The sequence below is a fragment of the Leptodactylus fuscus genome, chromosome 10 (genome assembly GCF_031893055.1).
Source record: "Leptodactylus fuscus isolate aLepFus1 chromosome 10, aLepFus1.hap2, whole genome shotgun sequence".
NCBI classification, from domain to species: domain Eukaryota; kingdom Metazoa; phylum Chordata; class Amphibia; order Anura; family Leptodactylidae; genus Leptodactylus; species Leptodactylus fuscus.
In genome coordinates, this window is record NC_134274.1 from 8,109,045 (window position 1) to 8,130,775 (window position 21,731).

At 42.1% G+C, this 21,731-nt stretch overlaps 3 protein-coding genes across 3 annotated transcripts; all 3 read right to left on the bottom strand.

The window, feature by feature from the left end:
- Window positions 1-8,387: 8,387 nt before the first annotated feature.
- LOC142183273 (olfactory receptor 5AR1-like) lies at window positions 8,388-9,338 on the bottom strand. Its single transcript, XM_075258300.1, has one exon. It carries the CDS (start codon window positions 9,336-9,338, stop codon window positions 8,388-8,390), a length of 951 nt encoding a protein of 316 aa, XP_075114401.1.
- Window positions 9,339-12,438: 3,100 nt separating this feature from the next.
- Window positions 12,439-13,383, bottom strand: LOC142183274 (olfactory receptor 5AR1-like). The gene has a single exon (XM_075258302.1). The coding sequence runs from the start codon at window positions 13,381-13,383 to the stop codon at window positions 12,439-12,441; it is 945 nt and encodes a 314-aa protein (XP_075114403.1).
- Window positions 13,384-16,201: 2,818 nt separating this feature from the next.
- Window positions 16,202-17,251, bottom strand: LOC142183275 (olfactory receptor 5AR1-like). The gene has a single exon (XM_075258303.1). It carries the CDS (start codon window positions 17,249-17,251, stop codon window positions 16,202-16,204), a length of 1,050 nt encoding a protein of 349 aa, XP_075114404.1.
- Window positions 17,252-21,731: the final 4,480 nt, after the last annotated feature.

Genomic DNA, 21,731 nt, shown 5'->3' on the forward strand with positions numbered 1-21,731 from the left:
TTGTCCTGCCGTTGCTGCCTGCCACTGATTCCATTGCTTGGATTCCAAATGACGGTGCATTGAAGTGGTGGACAGGTTGCTCTTCTCAGGGCCCCTACTCGATTTCGAGAGGCAAATTGTGTAGACGACACTATATCTGTCCTCGGCGCATTCCTTGAAAAAACTCTACACCTTCAAGAAACGTGCCCTCGATGGGGGAGTTTTTCTGGGCTGGGTACAAAAGGGAACATCTTCGGACATTCCGGGTCTGGCCTGGCTTCGGCAAAGCAGCTGACCTCTGCCTCTGGACATGTCTCTGCCTCTAGCTACCCTTTTTGGTGCTGCACCTGCCTCAACATCCACACTACTTTCCCAGCTTGACATCTGCCTTGTCCAGGTGGGGTCGGTGTCCTCGTCGTCCACCACCTCCTCTTCCAACTCCTGTCTCGCCTCCTCCTCCTGCACAATGCGCATGTCAACTGGCTGCCCTGACAGCAACTGCGTCTCATCGTCGTCGATGAGGGTGGGTTGCTGGTCATCCGCCACCAAATCGACCGGAGATGGAATGGAGGAGACTCTAGTGTTTGAGCATCTGGACACAGATACTCGTCTGTTAGGTCCGTGGAATCGCGAAATGGAGGGGCAGGTTGCGGTACAGTCAAAGGAAGGGAGAACAGCTCTGGGGAGCAGGGACAGTTGGGGTTATTGTTCTGGGAAGATTGGGAATTTTGGGTGGAAGGAGGACAAGACTGTTGGGTAAGAGGAGGTAGAGGTTGACTGGCTGTGGACAATGTGCTTTAAGCGTTATCCGACAGCCATTGCAAGACCTGTTCCTGGTTCTCGGGCCTACTAATCTTTGTACCATTCAGCCTAGTTAATGTGGAACTTTTGTGCAAAGCGCAGAACTTAGGGCCCGCCTGATGTTAAGGGACACACGCTGGTACAAGGCTCAACTCACCCTAAGTGCCAAAAACACTGCTGGTGCAAGGCTCTACTCATGCCAAGGGCCTCAATCTCTGCTGGTAGCTCAGCTTAAGGTCATGTAACTTTGTTTGGAAGGGCTCATGTTAAGGGCTAGAAAAGTGAATTTTGGAAGGTCTTACCACATCTCACACACACACACACACACACACACACACACACACACACACACACACACTCAAAATGACAGTTAAGGGTGAGGGCTTTTGGAATTCCCATTGCCTATTCCATTTGTGGTTGTCATGGGGAACGTGATTTAAAGGGGTGGTTGTTACTGTTTGTTGAGCTTAAATTGGGGTTTGTGTCCATCCATTTGGGGAGTAAAGAAGGTTTCCAGGTATTTTCCCACTTTGATAGAGGTTTTTTTGAATGTGGAAAGTGTGTAGTTGTTAGGCAGTGATGTTGGGGTAATAGAGGGTCTTTGGTGTGTTAGATGCCCCCAGACATGCTTCCCCTGCTGTCCCAGTGTCATTCCAGAGGTGTTGGCATCATTTCCTGGGGTGTCATAGTGGACTTGGTGACCCTCCAGACACGGATTTGGGTTTCCCCCTTAACGAGTATCTGTTCCCCATAGACTATAATGGGGTTCGAAACCCATTCGAACACACGAACATTGAGCGGCTGTTCGAATCGAATTTCGAACCTCGAACATTTTAGTGTTCGCTCATCTCTAGTCCTGGTGTATCTCTGGTCAACGCTTGTCCGATGGACAGTCCAACGCTTCATGTTATTTACAGATAGAAAAACCAGTAAGATGGAGCTATGAGACTGCAACAGTCCTTATAGGAGCTCAGCTTGCTGGGATTTGTATGGCTCCCTGGTCCCATCCTATTCACTTTAATAGTTTTACATCAGTCATTTCTGTATAGGGCTAATAATTTTTAAGAAAAACTAGACAAATTTTTTGGGATGGTCGTACCTATCCCTACCTTCAGATCATAGCTTAAGCTGGCCACATGTATTAGATAGCTGACGCTCGACCAACTCTTCCATCCTGCGGATTGGCCATGAAAGTTTTTTGTAGGCAAATCCATTTAAGACTACACACAACAACAATTCGGAGAATTGAGTGAGTTGGAATGGAGAAGACATAGGCACCAAAAGAAATCTCTGGATCATTGAAGCATTTGTTTCTTTAGTTTGCCCAGAGCCTTCTTCACCTCCTCATTTTTCAGGCTGTAGATGAGAGGGTTGAGCATTGGAATGACCCCTGCATACAAAATGGCGAACATCTTGTCCTGGTCTATGGAGTAGCTGGACTTGGGCCTCATATACATACCAAGGACCATTCCATAAAACAAGAGGATGACTGTGAGATGGGAGGAACAGGTGGAGAAGGTTTTGCGTCTTCCTTCTTTAGAACGCATCTTCAAGATTGTTACGATGATATACACATAGGAAGCCAAGGTCATGACTGATGGAACAAAGCCAATGACGGCACTTGGTCCAAGTATTACCGTCTCTATAGTACTGGTGTCGCTACAAGAAAGCATAATAAGAGGCTTCATGTCACAGAAGAGATGGTCAATCTCATTTGACCTGCAAAACATGCAAGAGGATATGAGAACGGTGTAAAGAACGGCATCAAGGACGCCGATACTCCAAGATGTGCATGACAACCAGGAACAGACTCGTAGACTCATGAAATGAGAATAACGTAATGGATGACATATGGCCACGTACCGATCATAAGCCATGGCAGCCAGGATGAAATATTCCGACACCATGAGCACCACGAAAAAGAAGACCTGAGTCATACACCCATTGTAGGAGATGACGTTGTTACCGGTTAACAAGATGTCTAACAGCTTTGGTAAAACCATGGTGGTGAAGGACATATCCAATACAGACATGTTACATAGGAACATATACATGGGGCTGTGAAAGTGACAATCAAAGCAAAACAGACAAGTTGTTACTGAATTTCCAACCAACGTCGCTACATAAATGACCAGAAATATGAGGAATAAACCCAACTGGAAGCTTGGAAGCTCGTAGAAGCCGAGGAGGACAAATTCAGTGACGGTGAAGTTTGTCACCTCCATTTCCTTCTAATGAGATGGAAGGAAGAGCAAGACAACTTCAGAAGATTCATGGATGGATCATTGAGAATGAAAGGTATCGAGAATAGTGAATTTATACAACACGGATAATTGGAATCCCCTTCCGAGCTTTGAGGTTGTGGCGCTCCTGGGAATGAACCAGTGGGTTCTCATTGACGATAATAAAGACTCCGGGGAACGATAATAAAGAAGAAACTAGAATGTAACTTTTATAATTAGAATGATGAAGATTTATTAATTATATTCAAAGTGAAAAATGTAAAGTTATAAAACTGTCTAATCTATAAGATTTATACAGAAAGAACTGAAGGCTATATATGATCAAAGATCAACTAAAATCAGAGAATCTCTGGGTCATCTTCTTCCACTTATAGAAATGGGTGAAACGCACAAAATTTGTTCCAACAAATATTCATAAACTTCGGCGCTCTGATTTGTTTCGGACCGGACTGATTTGGCATAAACCGGAAATTCCTTTATCATCCCATGGAGTAAATTGAGGCCCAGGAGAGGTGAGTAAAAATAAAGAGTTATACTCACCTCTCCTGGGCATCTGGTGGTTCCCCGGCATCTTCTTCAGGTCTCTTCCACCATCTGGATGACATTACACTCCTCGGGGTCGCTGCTAAGAATTCTGATTGGGTGTTAACGGTCATATGGGGCAGAGGTGAGGCAAGATTTGTTACTTTTACTCCAATACCTGTGACCTTCTCATATTGTATTTTGTGGTCTTAGAAGACCAAAGAGTAGAATAGTTAGAACCCCAAAAGTTTTAGATTCGGGTCAAACCCTAAACTTTTGGAAAATTCGGATTAAGTCTGGTTCTATCCTAAATGACGAGAATGTGGCCACGTACCAGAAGCCCATATCATCGCTCTTGTCCTTCTCTCCAGTCTCGTCCCTCATTGCAGTTGTCCAGTGTGCTGCAAATTGAAATAATGATGACTAGGGTGGAGCATTTCTGTCTACTTAAAGGGGTTTTCTGAGATTACAATATTTAGGACATATCCTTAAAGGTATTGTGAAATCAAGGACAGTTTTCCCCTATCCGGACCACCGAGTCCCCCAGCAATAAGGTGATTGGGGGGGAGCAAAAGTAAATGGTGCACAAGGGCTGGTGCTCTATTCATGTCTATGGTGCTGCCTGACTATGTTCTCCAACAATGCCCCATAGCAGTGAATAGAGCACCAATCATATAAGCGCATTGGCACTCCGTTCACAAGTGGGGACTTTTGATCTCCCAAAATTCCTGATTGGTGAGGGACCCAATGACCAGTGATATGACACCAATCCTCTATCCTATGGATAGAGAATAAGCATCTTTAAGGGTCCATTCACACGGAGGAAAATGGTGAGGAATGTGGTGTGGAATTTCAGTGCTGAAAAAAAAAGCCTCCCATTGACGTTGATAGCAGAAAAAGAAACCCATTGAAGTCAATAGGAGGCTTTTTTTCATTGCTGAAATTCCACACCATTTTCCTCCATGTGGTTGAACCCTAACAGCACAACCCCTTTCAAGGTGGTTCATGATCAGATCAGAGGGATTCTGACTCTTGGCACCCCAATATATCAACCATTTGATGGGGCAGCAGCGCTTGGGTCAGTACTATGGTCACTATGGTGTGCACAGTCCTCCGGTGCATGGAACAATATAGTTAGTAGTATCTGTTCTGGATATTGAAGCTTTGTCCCATTCATTTGAGACATCTCTGCTAAGCCACCTTGTGACCCTTTCCCTTGTCTGAATACTATATGGTTCTGGTTTTCTGCAAAGGTTTATTTCTCTCTTGAATCCGGTCTCTTAAAGACCTTTCACCACCAACTCCAGCGCCCTGCATCCTTCTATAAGAGCTCCAGTGATTCCAGGGCAGTTGGAATTTTTCTCTAGTTCCTGAGCGATTGCTGTGTCAGGACGCAATATAATAATTCATCTCTTTGTAGTCAGGTGGGCTGTCCCTGCCCATCTTCTCCAATCCAGGACTAAACCAGGATAATTAGCATATTGGGTGTGGAAACTAATTGTAGCGATTGCTTAGTAACATTCCAACTGTATCAAGATCAGTGGAGTGGGGTCTAATAAAGTGGGAAGGGTTGAAGTTGGTCTAGGGTTCCCTTTATACTAAAATCCTCTCTCCCTTCACTTATATCATTACTTGTGTTCCCCTTAAGTCTCTTCTTTATACTAGATTTATAGTCAAGAATATGAAGCTAGAAGAAATTGACGTGAAGAGAATCAGAGGCAAACTATTGTAGATACCACCAGCACCTCCCATACATCTCAGAGTAAATGTGTTATTGTGAGTCCCAGAAGATTACCCAGTTTCCATGTCCAATGTCTAGCCTTCCCATCTTAAGGTTTTGCTGAGACACCAGTACCAGCCTCTTGGAGAATGCACCTTTGCCGCAGTGTTACCCTTTACGTGTCACATGGACAATTGCTCAGATAACTCGGAACATCTTTCCTACTGAAAAGAAACTTAACCCTGCAAAGTAAACAAGTGCTGCAAAGTAAGAATACTTTCAGAAACACAAGGGTTAATAACCTTGGAAGTGATGATCCGGCCCCCACAGGTACAGTCCTGATCTCCTTATCCAGTCTGTCTGGGATGACATGAAGTGACAGATGGATTGGAGCAAACAACATCCACAGAAGATCTGAGCCTTGTTCTCCAAGATGGTGGGAACAACCTACCAGGCAAAAACTGTCGACGAGTACCAAGAAGAACTGATGGAAGGAAAAGGGCAAAGGTCACACCAAATATTAATGAGATTTACATTTCTCGTTCATTTTGTGAATTTACATTATGACTATTAACCCTTCTATCTCTGAAAGCAATCTTACTTCACAGGATTTCTCCACACCTGCTTTGAAACTTTGCACAATATTGTATTGTAACTTTGTGTCCTCGATCATGAATTGTCCAATCCTTGTCTTGTTGCTGTTAACCATATAGCTACTCTGTCTGTTCTCTCGGAAGCAACAAAATCGGTTTACGGAACGGTTCCTTCCTCCAGGACATACCATAGTTTGCTTGGACTTTGCCATGTTGGGGAATGAGAGTAAGGTGGTGAAAGGCGAGGACGGGAATATTGCCATCTTGTTGTAGAAATGTAAAAACTGCCAATTAAGACAAAAATATTTGTAACATAATATTGTAATAATAATAATAATACATTTTATTTATATAGCGCCAACATATTCCGCAGCACTGTACAATTTATAGGGTTCCGATACAGACATACATAACAAAGAACGTCATTTCACACAATGGGACTGAGGGCCCTGCTCAAAAGAGCTTACTATCTATGAGGTAGAGGGGGGGTGACACAAGAGGTAGCAGGGGCAGCATTGCTTATACAGTGTTCAGACAATTTTGTAATAGAGGTTACAGTCATTACACAAACAAAACTTTGTGAGCCGTCACTAGTTGTGTCCTTTAACCCCTTAAGGACCAGGCCATTTTTTGGTTTCGCATTTTCGTTTTTCCCTCCTCACATTTCAAGAGCCATAACTTTTTCATTTTGCAGTTCACAGAGTCACATGATGGCTTATTGTTTGCGGGACAAATTGTACTTTGTAATGGCATCATTCAATATGCTGTGCAATGTACTGGGAAGCTGGAAAAAAATTCAGAATGAGGTGCAATTGGAGAAAAAATGCATTTGCGCCATTTTCTTATGGGTTTAATTTTTACAGCGTTCACTGTTTGGTACAAATGACATGTTACCTGTGTTCTACGTGTCAGTACGAACGCGGTGATACCAAATTTATATAGTATTTGAAATGTTTTGATACTTTTAAAAAAAATGATAAACTTTGCAAAATAGAAAAAAAATTTGTGTCATCATGTTCTAACACCTGTAACTTTTTCATATTTCCATGTATGGAGCTGGTTGTGGTGTCTTTTTATGCGGGACAAGATGACGTTTCTATTGATACCATTTGGGGAAAGATCTGATGGTTTGATCACTTTTTATAGGAGGCAAAGTGTTGAAAAAAACGCTTTTTGGCTGTTTTTATTTTTTTTGCCGCTACGCCGTTCGCAGTACGGGATAAATGTTTTAATATTCTAATAGTTCGGGCATTTTGGAGCGCAGGGATACCTAATATGTTTATGTTTAATGTTCTTTAATTACTTTTATAGCTAATCTAGGGAAAGGGGGGTGATTTGAACTTTTATATTTTTTTTATTTTTTTAATACTTTTAAAAACTTTTTTTTTTCTTCTGTTACATTTATGATCAGACTCCCTAGGTACCTTGAAACCTAGGGGGTCTGATCGCTCATACTATTCACTGCAATACTACAGTACTGCAGTGAATAGCAGAATCGCAGCACTTCTATTAGAGGCGGCCTCTGGCATCCTGTAATAGATCTAGTGCAGAGACAAGCCTGGAAGCCTTCAATAGGCTTCCGGCTGTCATAGCAACCGATCACCGCCCTCATGTGACATTCAGGAGGGCGGCGATCGGGGAAACATGGCGGCGCCCATGCCGCCGGCGCCGTTTACACACTGCGGTCGCGTTTGACCGCAGTGTGTAAAGGGTTAACAGCAGCGATCGGCTCGGGCACCGACCGCTGCTGTTATTGGCAGGTCCTGGCTGTATTATACAGCCGGCATCTGCCGTGTATGGAGCGAGCTCAGCGTGTGAGCTCGCTCCATACATCCCCATGCGACCCATGACGTACAGTTACGTCAAGGGTCGCTAAGGGGTTAACATGTGGATAGAGCTTGGACAACTATGTTAGGCTGAAAAGGCATCAAGAACGGAAGGGTTAGCATTAGGAATTGTGATCGGCCTGTCTGAAAAGATGTGTCTTTAGTTTGCGTTTGAAACTGTAGAAGTTGGGAGTTAATCTGATTGTCCGGGGTAGAGCATTCCAGAGAAGTGGTGCAGCTCGGGAGAAGTCTTGTATACGAGCGTGGGAAGTTCTGATAATAGAGGATGTAAGTGTGGCCAACAAACCCAAAAAGCAGAACCTAGAAGGTCTTGAAACTACAGTCAGTCACCTGTGCAGTATGATGACGTCATGAACAAGATTACTCAAAAATTTATGCTTAAATCAGACAATTTGGTTTTATCGTTACACTTTAATCAGGTTTGCAAATTTTTCATAGACAATACCCTCTGTAGACTTGAAAATTAAAAGGGGTATTCACAAAATTGCAAATTATTACCCATCTATAGGATAACTGATAAGGGTAACTAAGACCCTCACCAATTATAAGAACAGGGGTCAACAGTGCCAAATCTATAAGACTGGAAGACAGTCCAGCGTCATGGTCAAGATGGTTAAGTGTCAACGATCTCCGGACATCCCATGGAGTTTGGCAATACTCATCCTGATCCCCATTCACTACTTCAGTGTTGATACAACTCCCTATAACAAAACATTTGTTTCTTTATTTTGCGAAGAGATTTCTTCACCTCTTGATTTTTCAAGCTGTAGATGAGAGGATTGAGCATTGGAATGACTTCAGAATACAATATAGCAAAAAACTTGTCCTGGTCTATGGAGTAGCTGGACTTGGGTCTCATATACATGCCAAGGACTGTCCCATAAAACAAGAGGATGACTGTGAGATGGGAGGAACAGGTGGAGAAGGTTTTGAGTCTTCCTTCTTTAGAATGAATCTTCAAGATTGTTGAGATAATATATATGTAGGACACCAAGGTCATGACTGAGGGGACAAAGCCAATGACGGCACTTGGTCCAAGTATTACCATCTCGATAATACTGGTGTCACTACAAGAAAGCATCATAAGAGGCTTCAAGTCACAGAAGAGATGGTCTACTTCATTTGACCTGCAAAATATACATGATGCTATTAGAACGGTGTAAAGAATAGCATCAAGGAAGCCAATACTCCAAGACGTGCATGACAACCAGAAACAGACTCGTAGACTCATGAAGTGAGAATAACGTAATGGATGACATATGGCCACGTACCGATCATAAGCCATGGCAGCCAGGATGAAATATTCCGAGACCATGAGCATTACCAAAAAGAAGACCTGAGTCATACACCCATTGTAGGAGATGACGTTGTTACCGGTTAGTAAGATGTCCAACAGCTTTGGTAAAACCATTGACGTGAAGGACATATCCAATACGGACATGTTACATAAGAACATATACATGGGGCTGTGAAAGTGACGATCAAAGCAAAACAGACAAGTGGTTACTGAATTTCCAACCAAAGTCGCCACATAAATGACCAGAAAGATGAGGAATAAAACCAACTGGAAGCTTGGAAGCTCGTAGAAGCCGAGGAGGACAAAGCCATTGACCGTGACATTGGTCACCTCCATGTAATCAATAGAAAATTAAATATTCAATAAATCAGCTTTATAATGTAATATGCCGCAAAGACAACAATGGGAAATGGTGAGGTGTAAGCAGAATATTTATACACGAGAATACACACCAGGGGTTTATGTGTCCCATTATTTATAATGAAGACTCCCGGGAATGACAATAATAAAGTCTACGGAGAGGAGATGTAGAATTGTAATGAAGAAGAGGTCTTAATTACAGATGAGCCAACACCGTTCGATCGAATATCAGGCCGTTCGGGATATTTAATTCCAATCAAATACAAGGCCGCAAACGCAGTAAAAATTCGTATCCCCTCCCACCTTTCCTGGCGCTTTTTTTTTTTGCACCAATAACTGTGCAGAGGAGGTAGGACAGGAACTACGACAATGGAGACAGTGAAAAAAATTGAAAAACCCCATTGGCTGCTGAAAACATGTGACCTCTGATTCATAAGAATAGTGTCGGCCATCTTCGTCTCATTTTCGTTTTGGAGTGATAGGGAGAGCTTGTTCTCAGGGTGATACAGGGCTTATAGCTTTGGTTAGGCCGGAAATAACAGATCTTATCAGAGCTAAATATAAAATCAATCTGCAAATCATGTAGCAGCAGGGGACATGGGTGAGGACATAGATGTTCAGCTGGGTATCCACTCCACAGTCCAGGTACTGGAGAGAAGCTGCCAGCACCCAATTTTCTCTTCCTCCTCATACTCCTCCTCCAACCCCAGCCCCTACTACTGAATGATTTTTTTTTTTTTTTTTAATTATTTCCAGGATACCCCCACCCCCCACCCCGAGGGGGTTGCAACTCAATTTTTTAGGGCTCCAGCCCAAGGGCCTGCAAAATAATTTTTAGGGCTCACCCCCAAGGGCCTGAAATCTAATTTTTTAGGGGTCACCCCAAGGGCCAAAATATAATACACTGCTGCTACATGGCTCTAGTCACCCCAAGGGCCAAAAACACTGTATTTTAAAGACTCTACTCACTCTAAGGGACAAAAATCTAAATCTCTGCTGGTTAGAGGCTCAACTCACCCAAAGAACCAACAAATCTCTGCTGGTGAAGGCTGAACTACGTTAAATGGCCTAAAACTCTGCAGGTAGAGGCTGAAGTCACCTGAAGGGCCTCAATCTCTGCTGGAGCTCAGCTTAAGGGCCTGGAACTGAATTTGGAAGGGCTCATGTGAAGGGCCAGAAAAGTGAATTTTGGAAGGTCTCCCCCCATCACACACATCCACAATGACAGGTCAGGGTGGGGACTGAAGGATTTCCCATTGTCTATTCCATCTGTGGTTGTCATGGGCAACGTGATTTAAAGGGGTGGTTGTTAATGTTTGTTGAGCTTAAATTGGGGTTTGTGTCCATCCATTTGGGGAGTAAAGAAGGTTTCCAGGTATTTTCCTACTTTGATAGAGGTTTTTTTAAGTGTGTAAAGTGTGTAGTTGTTAGGCTGTGATAGTGGGGTAATAGAGGGGCTTTGGTGTGTTAGATGCCCTCAGACATGCGCCCCCTGCTGTGCCAGTTACATTGCAGAGGTGTTGGCAAAATTTGCTGAGGTGTCATAGTGGACTTGGTGACTTTCCTGAGTCGAATGGCTGGTTATCAGGAGGAGACAATACACGTATGAGAAGATAACCTGACCACAATAAGGACATCATGGCTGGTTATCAGGAGAGACACTACATGTATGAGAAGATAACCTAGACACAATAAGGACATCATGGCTGGTTATCAGGAGGAGACAATACACGTATGAGAAGATAACCTGACCACAATAAGGACATCATGGCTGGTTATCAGGAGGACACTACATGTATGAGAAGATAACCTGACCACAATAAGGACATCATGGCTGGTTATCAGGAGGACACTACATGTATGAGAAGATAACCTGACCACAATAAGGACATCATGGCTGGTTATCAGGAGGACACTACATGTATGAGAAGATAACCTGACCACAATAAGGACATCATGGCTGGTTATCAGGAGGACACTACATGTATGAGAAGATAACCCGACCACAATAAGGACATCATGGCTGGTTATCAGGAGGGGACACTACATGTATGAGAAGATAACCTGACCACAATAAGGACATCATGGCTGGTTATCAGGAAGGGACACTACATGTATGAGAAGATAACCTGACCATAATAAGGACATCATGGCTGGTTATCAGGAGGACACTACATGTATGAGAAGATAACCCGACCACAATAAGGACATCATGGCTGGTTATCAGGAGGGGACACTACATGTATGAGAAGATAACCTGACCACAATAAGGACATCATGGCTGGTTATCAGGAGGACACTACACATATGAGAAGATAACCAGCCATGATGTCCTTATTGTGGTTTTGACAAGTCCCAGAACATAGAAAGTTCCTGTATTCATCATCATATCCATAGGCAAGCGATCAAGACAACAGATGTCACCACCTAGATGGCTAGAATAAAGGTTTAAAACTCTGCAAAAAAAAAAAATAAAATAAAAAATTATTTTTGCTAAAATGTTTCACTTTACATCTAGATATGTTCATGGGGATACATGACACATACATGACCCCTTGACACATGGACATAGAAAACTTTCCAAAATTTAACCATAGACAGCAATCCCACAAATCTAAAAAAGCATTTTTTAAATCAGTTTTCATTAAAGGTTTCACAATTTATTAAAGTACAAAAATGTAACAATACAATACAAATATAAATCCTGCCCCTCTCCCACTTACAACCCAACTGTCCCTTTTCCCCATCACGAAAGGAGAGCACCAACCAGCTGTATCCTCAGCGCCCCTCACACCAACATTCACCACTTCCTTGGTCCTGTCCAGACTTGGTAGTAATATGGACAGAAATTCATCGACCCAGTCCCAACAGCCACAGCATAAGCTTAGAATACCTCAACAGGTCACGTGAAGGTAACCCTGGTGGTAACAACCACAGTCCACTGATTATCAAGTTTTTTTTTTGAGGATACTTCACTTAAACTAGATATGCTTCTCCATGCAAATGATTGCATTCATGTGGCTAACACGTTCCCGATATCATGGTGGAGTTGGGTCAATGTACAGCTATGAACTTCCTAGCCCGATAAGGAATCTTCAAGCATGTGTTTCTTTATTTTGCCCAGAGCTTTCTTCACCTCCTGATTTTTCAGGCTGTAGATGAGAGGGTTGAGCATTGGAATGACTCCAGAATACAAGACAGCAAACGCCTTGTCCTGGTCCATGGAATAGCTGGACTTGGGCCTCATATACATACCAAGGACCGTCCCATAAAACAAGAGGATGACTGTGAGATGGGAGGAACAGGTGGAGAAGGTTTTTTGTCTTCCTTCTTTAGAATGCATCTTCAGAATTGTTGAGATAATATATATGTAGGACACCAAGGTCATGATGGAAGGAAAAAAGCCAATGACGGCACTTGGCCCAAGTATTACTGTCTCTATAACACTTGTGTCACTACACGCAAGCTGTATAAGAGGCTTCATGTCACAGAAGAGATGGTCAATCTCATTTGACCCACAAAATGTACAAGACGACATTAGAATGACGTAAAGGATGCCCTCAAAGATACCCATGCTCCAAGACGTCCATGACAACCAGAAACAGACTCGTAGACTCATGAAATGAGAATAACGTAATGGATGACATATGGCCACGTACCGATCATAAGCCATGGCAGCCAGGATGAAATATTCCGACACCATGAGCACCACGAAAAAGAAGACCTGGGTCATACACCCATTGTAGGAGATGACGTTGTTACCGGTTAGTAAGATGTCCAACAACTTGGGTAAAACCATTGACGTGAAGGACATATCCAATACAGACATGTTACATAGGAACATATACATGGGGCTGTGAAAGTGACGATCAAAGCAAAACAGACAAGTGGTTAATAAATTTCCAACCAACGTCGCTACATAAATGACCAGAAATATGAGGAATAAAACCAACTGGAAACTTGGAAGCTCGTAGAAGCCGAGGAGGACAAATTCAGTGACGGTGAAGTTTGTCATTTCCATTCAGTTAGGTAGAAGGATAAATTTACCTCTGGAGAAGTAGCCGGTATAATGTCACACATAACAGAAATGGTTGTTTGCCAAAAGTGGGAAAAAACAAGAGCTACATGCAACATTTATTCATTAGAAATTGTCACCGGAGGATTCAGTTCTTCTAACAAAGACTCCCGAGAATATCAACAAGTCTAGTTACAAAGTCTTTTTATATCGTTAATTTAGTCGTCTTGTGATTATATCCAATTATAAAAGTAATGGGGCAGAGTTTTATTGGCTCAAAAAGTAACCACCACTATTCTGTATGTTTACAAGTTAAGTTGAGGCTAAAACTGAACAAAAGTGGACCAAAGAGTCAGAAGAGCAGCAGCTCCATTGACTGACCTTTGTAGGGTCCCTACACAGTAACTAGCCAAACTCCATTCCTACTGTATCACCATGCTGTATTGGTTATGGGTCACTCGATAATCTACCACTAGGGGCACTAGACCAACCTTGATAATGTAAACAAACAGTCACCCAATGGCTACGACTAGAGACTAACATAGTTAGATAGTAAATAAGGCTGGATGAAGTCATCAGTCCATCAAGCCCAACCTATAATCCCCTACAGTGTTGGTCCAGGGGAAGGCAAAAATCTCCATGAGGCTCCTGCCAATTGCCCCATTTAAGAGGGAAAAAAAAATCCTTCAGACTCCAATCTAGCAGTCAGTATAAGAACCCTGGATCAACGTGTCCTTACAATCTAGAGTCCATTACCTTGTATAGATGTTGCCACTTCTGGTGTACCTTTGGCACAGTATGGCCCATCTTGGTGGCTTTAGGTTGGATTAATGTTTTTCAATGAGCCAGACATGTTGGTGTGGATTCTCAGGAAAAATAAAGGGGCATAGTTTAACCCCAAAGTCACAAATATGTGCCAACAATTGGCAATTTAGGCTCTGTACTGTCAGGAGGGCGGAGTTGGGCAGAAGCAAGCAAGGATGGGTGTGTATTCTGATACTAGCTGCCTCTGATTGGAGGTCTGAATCACGCCCCCCTGACTGATCCCGCCCCCCTGACAGTTCAGAACCTAAATAGCACATTAGGCAACAAAGCTAACTGCATTAATGGATCAGGAACGGTGGAGGCTACAGGGAAAATTCTAACAGTCCCAGAATCAGTGGAGTAGCACCTAATAAAGGAACCATAGTCGAAATGTCCTCATTAAAAATATAAAATTATTGCAATTAAAAAAATCTAAAATTTTTTACTTCCTTATAGAAAAACTTTGGACCAATAAAAGGTGGTGAAGGAGACAAGAGCATGACTTATTCAATGAAGTCACCAACCTTACAAGACTAGCATGATAGTCTGAACCATGAGAGGCGGTTCTTCCTTCTTGATAGTAATGATAAGTATGGGGGAAGTGGAGGGGAATCTGTAATGTCTGATTGGAGGATTCAAGTTTACGGAGGATTTGGTAACCTAGTTATTGAATCTATGTCTAGTTCAGCAGTTTCTGTATCTCTAACCTAAACACCAGAGGTACAGCAAAACTCTGAGAACCCAACATAAAATCTATACCAGCCACCATGTCTTACAAACTTCTTAGACCCCGTCACTGCCTCTTTTTTCACAATTACTGGGTCAAGGATGTGGGAATTGGGAAACAGAATGAGAAGGGTCGCCGAGCTCTATGTCTAATAGGGCTGCTGAAGGGACCATAAACAGACAAATGACTTTTTTAGAGGACAGTATCAGACATTACAATGTGACAAAGAATTATTATTATTATTATTATTTATTTATTTATTTATTTATATAGAACCATTAATTCCATGGTGCTTTACATTTGGGGGTTACATACAGTACACAGAATGTACAGGTAGATATAATACTAACAATGACCGACTGGCACAGTGGGGTAGAGGGCCCTGCCCGCGAGGTCTTACAGTCTATGAGAGGGCTTACAATCTATGAATCAATGTATCAAATAATAGCAGTGGGGACCCTAGTCACAAGAGCTGACAATCTATGAGATAATTTACGCACCTCTCCCAAACTGAGGTCTTCTATATACAGGTCTCCTGGTTGACGTCAGTGATGTCCTATTTGTGCTTGGTGAACATTGCACTGAATCCCAGACCTCAGCATGGAAACCTTAAGAAAAGGCAGGTGGATGCTGTGACATTGGTGGAGGTCACCAGTGAGGCTTATGATTGGACGCAGTGGTCACAAACAGCCCAGAGAGGTGTAAGTTGAGCCGTCGTTGCTTGAAACGGTGGTAACAAGGTTGGTAAAGTTTTATTATCCTCATGGCCCTTTCAGAAACCCTAACAAAAAATAAATACATTTTATATATAAAATATAAGACAACCCCTCTAAGTAAGATGTTGGCTGGTCTGTACCTCAATGTCAAACAGGACAAGTCTTGGTCTATCCAAAATATAGGGGATAAGTGTCACACCGCCGGGGGTCCATCTGCTGGGTCCCATCAGTGATCAGGAAGGGTGGACTAAAAGCCCCCTGGTGAATGAAACATCAATGTGCGCAGAAAGTAGCCATCTTCATCTTCTCATGTGTGACAAAATAACCAGCTAGATACCTCCCTACCCATTTAAGATCTCTGGAAATTCTTTGGACAATACATTTCCCACTGTAACCACAAATCTAAATCATTACTATTGCAGGCATGCTTGGCAGGGATTGTGGAAGGAACCTTGAATTTGTCAGTGAACAGATACACATCAAGTAAGTAACTATATTAGGTCACAAGATGAAAAATCCATCTCATTCAACATCTCATCCTGAAATGTTGTGAAACAGAAGTCAATTTTTCATTTTCCTAACTCCGGACACTTTTGGATGAAGCCATCTCCAGTAAACCATTACACATAAGACATCTACCTACATTAGTTTTGGCTAGACATGACTTTGGCTGTTGGTCATTTAACTTCATTTTTTTCCAAGAATATATATTTTTCCTTATTCTCTGCAGAGCTTTCTTGACTTCTTGATTTTTCAGGCTGTAGATGAGAGGGTTGAGCATCGGAATGACTCCAGAATACAAAGTGGCGAACACCTTGTCCTGGTCCATGGAGTAGCTGGACTTGGGTCTCATATACATGCCAAGGACCGTTCCATAGAACAAGAGGATGACTGTGAGATGGGAGGAACAGGTGGAGAAGGTTTTGTGTCTTCCTTTTTTAGAATTCATCTTCAAGATTGTAGAGATAATATATACGTAGGACACCAAGGTCATGATGGAGGGAACAAAGCCAACAACGGCGCCAAATCCAAATATTACCATCTCTATCGTACTGGTGTCGCTACAAGAAAGTTTCATTAGAGGCTTCAAGTCACAGAAGAGATGGTCTACTTCATTTGACCCACAAAATGTACAAGAGGATATTAGAATGACAAAAGGAATAGCTTCAAGGACTCCAAAACTCCAAGACGTGCATGACAACCAGAAACAGACTCGTAGACTCATGAAATGAGAATAACGTAATGGATGACATATGGCCACGTAGCGATCATAAGCCATGGCAGCCAGGATGAAATATTCCGACACCATGAGCACCACGAAAAAGAAGACCTGAGTCATACACCCATTGTAGGAGATGACGTTGTTACCGGTGAGAAACGTGTCTAATAACTTGGGCTGAACCATGGTGGTGAAGGACATATCCAATACGGACATGTTACATAAGAACATATACATGGGGCTGTGAAAGTGACGATCAAAGCAAAACAGACAAGTGGTTACTGAATTTCCAACCAACATCGCTACATAAATGACCAAAAATATGAGGAATAAAACCAACTGGAAGCTTGGAAGCTCGTAGAAGCCGAGGAGGACAAATTCAGTGACGGTGAAGTTTGTTGCCTTCATTTTTCTCTCGAGAGAACAAGGTTGAACTAAAGAATTTTGTTTGAGACCAAGCACTCCATCAGATACATGAATGGCTTATGGAGACGGGGAGATAACCAAGGGATATTTATATTTATCTACTGAATTCCTTGAGGTTTGTAAAGCTCCTGGGAATGACAACCATTAAGACGCTGAACAGAATATAATTCTATATAATGAAGAGCTCATGTAATTATATATAATGAGGAAACATCAGCTAATTAGTTTATGTTCAACTCAACAAGCTGTATACTCTGTTCAATGGCAATAGAACATCACGTTGAAGGTGGCCACATAAGGTTTCTATTAGTGATGGGTGAACCTTGCAAATATTATGAGATTCACCCACAAGTTGTGTTTCAGAACCAAAATGCTATTATATTGTGGGGTCCCACACCTTCCCTGGACCTCTTATTACATCCTTATCCTCATCTCTCCAGGTATGGTCCAGTCTTATGCCATCTTCTATCCCGTTTTGTCCCCCTGGATGAGGTCTCCAATGTGGGGTCACTGCTGATGGCAATAGGCTTCAGTGGTCATGAGAAGTGCAGCTACGTCATTATGCTCTGACTCATAATTCATGGGGCGTGATTTCCATTTAAGAAAAATGCTTCTTTCTCCATTGAACGTAGAGGTCTATGGTGAGAAGAGGAGCAAGGAAGGGGCTTCTGGAAGAGACATTGCAGGGCTTAGGTAGCTTTTTTATATATAGTGAGATAACTAATTGTTCTAAATGGAATGAGAGGAAACAGCCTGAAATGGAGAAAGCAGCATTTTTCTTTGCTATTGATTTACGAAAAACATCTAAAAGTCTAAGACAAGCTTTATAGTTAAAAATAAAGCTGAAGATATGGGAACTATGCAACTAAATAGCCATCCAAATGCATGAGTGTAGGTTTAGAAATGGAAATTGGATCCCCAATAGTGTTCTGCCAACCCTTCTATTTTGAGTACCCACCAACAAACCAGGCCACATGGGCAGGGGGACATTTACATCTAGTGGGCTTAAGTGTTTGGACTAGGTGTCCAACAGTCTGGTTGAGCCAGGACATACTGTCCATGTATCCGCCAGACTTACAGGACTGAACTCAGTCAACTGTTTATCACATGGCTTGTCCGGGTTGTAAACAGTCCTAAGGCAATAACCACTCCTAGCAAAAGAATTGCTTGTGGAGGATATGATGGACCTGGTATGTTGGTAAGAACTGGTTTACTGCATTTTATCGAGACAACCTAGTAATGGGTCAAGTCTCCTGGACAAAGATTTTGCAGAGAAGATTGAGGATGGTGATACACTGTGGCCAAAAATAAGTGGATTATCTTACTGCTGTCAAGGTGCAAACCCCCCCCCCCCAACCCAAATTTTTAAAAAAAAACTCATAAAACCCCCAAACTTTGGTTGTACAGATGAGCGAGATGGTTAGTAGAGAGTCAGGTTTGTTCCGTGAATTTTGGAAAGATTGATCGTTTTGGCCAAACCTGATTTTGGGGGTTCCTCAACCAATGAACTCTCAGAAACCAGATAATAAGAGGAAGCGGAGGCGAGTCATGATGTCAGCACACCCAGTGTGACCACTTCAGTCCAGTCACAGGTCACGGCAGTTCCCAGTTCCAGAAGATGATGGAAGAGGACCATGATGGAAGAAGACCTTGACTGGACACCACGAGGGAGCCCAGGAGAGGTGATGGAAGGAAATCTTCCACTTCCCCGACCTTCTACTTATTTTGTAAACAAAGAAAAATTTGCCGTTTTTGAGATGTCCATTATTTCGTCACCCATGTCACACTGAATGTAAGTCATGTTAAGATATTGTGAAATTGTGGAATTTTACTTCTATTATATTATGTCCGGCGCAGGGTGTGAAAGAGTTTGGGGCAGCGATGAGGACATTCTTTCTTTGGTGTTCTTCACATACTTGTAAGAATAATTCTCTATATTCCTACAAAGCAAACATAGCTGACATAACATTGTAGTGGATTTATGTGAACTGCTCAAAAGAGTTTACAATCGGTGGGAAAATAGGGGGTGACCCAACTGGTAAGAAATGCTCGTATAGTACTATAGTCCACAAGAAGCTACAGGAATCAGTCACCAACCAGTGTCTGCATATAGTATGTAGAGGTTTAATAAGTTTGGAGGGCAGAGATATTGTAAAATCAAGACTTGAGGAGAACGGTAAGACGATTTGAGAATAAGATGTTTTTAGGGCTCACCTAAAATGGTGGCATTGGAGAACTAACCTCATTGCCCTGACGTAGCGCATTCCAGAGAACTGGTGCAGGTCAAGATAAGTCTTCAAGACTGGATTATAAGATTTAAGATATGGAGTATATTGGTCTCAGATACTTGGGAGGTGCAGCATGGTGGTAGACATGAGATGTAGGAATTTCTAGCACTATGAAGAGCCTCATGAAGGCTGAAGACTGCGATCACATGTGGTGCGTTTACATCATGATACTTACACAAGCATCATAAAAGGTCTATTTCTACCAAAATTATGTCCCAAATGAAATTTTTAGGCAAACTATGGAATTCTTTATTAAATCTCTACTAGGTGTGTGTGTGTGTGTGTGTGTGTGTGTGTGTGTGTGTGTGTATTACCTACCACTGAGGTCCATCTCATTCAGCGTGTTCTCCTGTGGGGTTTGGACAGACTGAAAACAAATCCCCATGATAAGAAGTTTTAAAAAAATTTCTAAAAAAAATTCATCCAAAAATAACTTAACCCTAAATGTGGCATCCTAATAAATCCCTGAATTATTCTAAAACCTCCAGTCCTTATCTTCTATTACTCAAAGACTAAGGGATCAAGGGTTATCTATTATCAATGACATGATCCTGTGTCAGTAACTTCCATTGTTCTGAGTAAGAGGATCCATGGCAAAACTCTAAGACTGACACTTGAATTTCTGTTGTCCCAGAGGATTTATCACATCCAGTGGGGCTAGTCCATGGTTTCTCCAGGCAGAACATCCAGATTCATTCTTCTGATGTGTGTGCAGTGTTGGACCGATCACCGAGTACTAGAGGATCCTCCAGTGGACCAAGGCTCTAACACAGTGTTCCAGTAGAAGACACACAAATTTGAAAGGTGCAATGGTCTAGTTCCTAGGGGTGTTGGAGGGTGGGCTCAAGAAATCTGTCTGAGGTTGGAGATAGCATTGCTATCGCCACATGCAAGCAGCACTTTTCTCTTTGCATTTTTCAATTGGAGACCAGATGGAAACCATGCAGACCCCATTATAGTCTATGCTTTTTTATTATTATTTTATTATGTTTCTGCACAGGGAGGTCCCCCAGCCAGTGCACAGATGTGAACCAAGCCTTATATGGGTCATACAGATTTTATTGAATGTTTAAGTCACACTTATGTAGGTTTGAACCTGTCTGAGTTGCATGTGGCACCTGATTGCTTACTTCCATATCAGTCGAGGTTGAGTGTTCAGTGAGTGCAGGTGCTTTGTGTTATCTAGAGATCAGTCATTTTAACACAATGAAACATTTTAATAAAAGTTTATTGAATGCTTCTAAGAATAAGTAGTAACATAGTGGGATGAGGAGAAAAGAAGAGGACCAGAACTTAATTCAGAAAGTGCGAGTGTCAAAATCTAAAAACCAGAAGATTATCAATCATTGGAGTGGTAGACATTATAAAGTTTGGCGACGGTGAAAAATTAATCTACCCGGTGAGAGACGAGTCACCATCAGTCCGTTACTATGTGCCTACAGAACAGATCTTCAACATACTTCGAGACAAACTTGGCCATTGGACATGGAGGAGGAACAAGTTTAAAAAAGTTGCAGAACAAATACAAAAACATAACAGAAGAACAGATAAAAAAAATGCATTTGACATGATGTGAAATCTGAAAGGAAGACAACAGGGGTAGAAGTGACTCCAGGACCATACTTGGGGTTATTCTGGAGGATACTGATGTCAAGATGCTCAAAAATATTCTAGGAACCAGTTCACCATTTGTAAGGAGAATTTCGTCTCACAAGAGGAAATTCCAGATGTAATTGCGACTATTCGTGAGTGTGCAGGGCAATCTTCCATCACAAGGGGGAGGGTCAAGGTTTCTAAAGATGAAACTGCAAGAAGCAATGGTTACTGTATAACACCACATGCCAGGACAGTCTGCCATATTGTACCAAGTAGAAGGTTGCTTACCAATGGTATAAATAAAACATTGTCCTGTGTATTTCACAAGCACGGAGGAAGATTCCTGTACTTCCTACATTTGGGTTGTATGTAAATTCACCTGCTAATATAATAAATTGACTGCATATTGTAACAGTAACCACCTTTATTGATTATGTATAATTCCATACTTCCTAAATATTGTAATTTATCACTTCATTCAAGAGGCTTTGGGTTGTACGTGAAATAACTGGTTAAAATGATAAATTTGAAAAAAAAAAATATTACATGAACCACCATTGGTTATTATGTATAGTACC

Excerpts from the sequence above, each read along its gene's own strand:
- LOC142183273 (XM_075258300.1), bottom strand. The coding sequence starts at position 9,338 with ATGGAGGTGACCAATGTCACGGTCAATGGCTTTGTCCTCCTCGGCTTC.
- LOC142183274 (XM_075258302.1), bottom strand. The coding sequence starts at position 13,383 with ATGGAAATGACAAACTTCACCGTCACTGAATTTGTCCTCCTCGGCTTC.
- LOC142183275 (XM_075258303.1), bottom strand. The coding sequence starts at position 17,251 with ATGAAGGCAACAAACTTCACCGTCACTGAATTTGTCCTCCTCGGCTTC.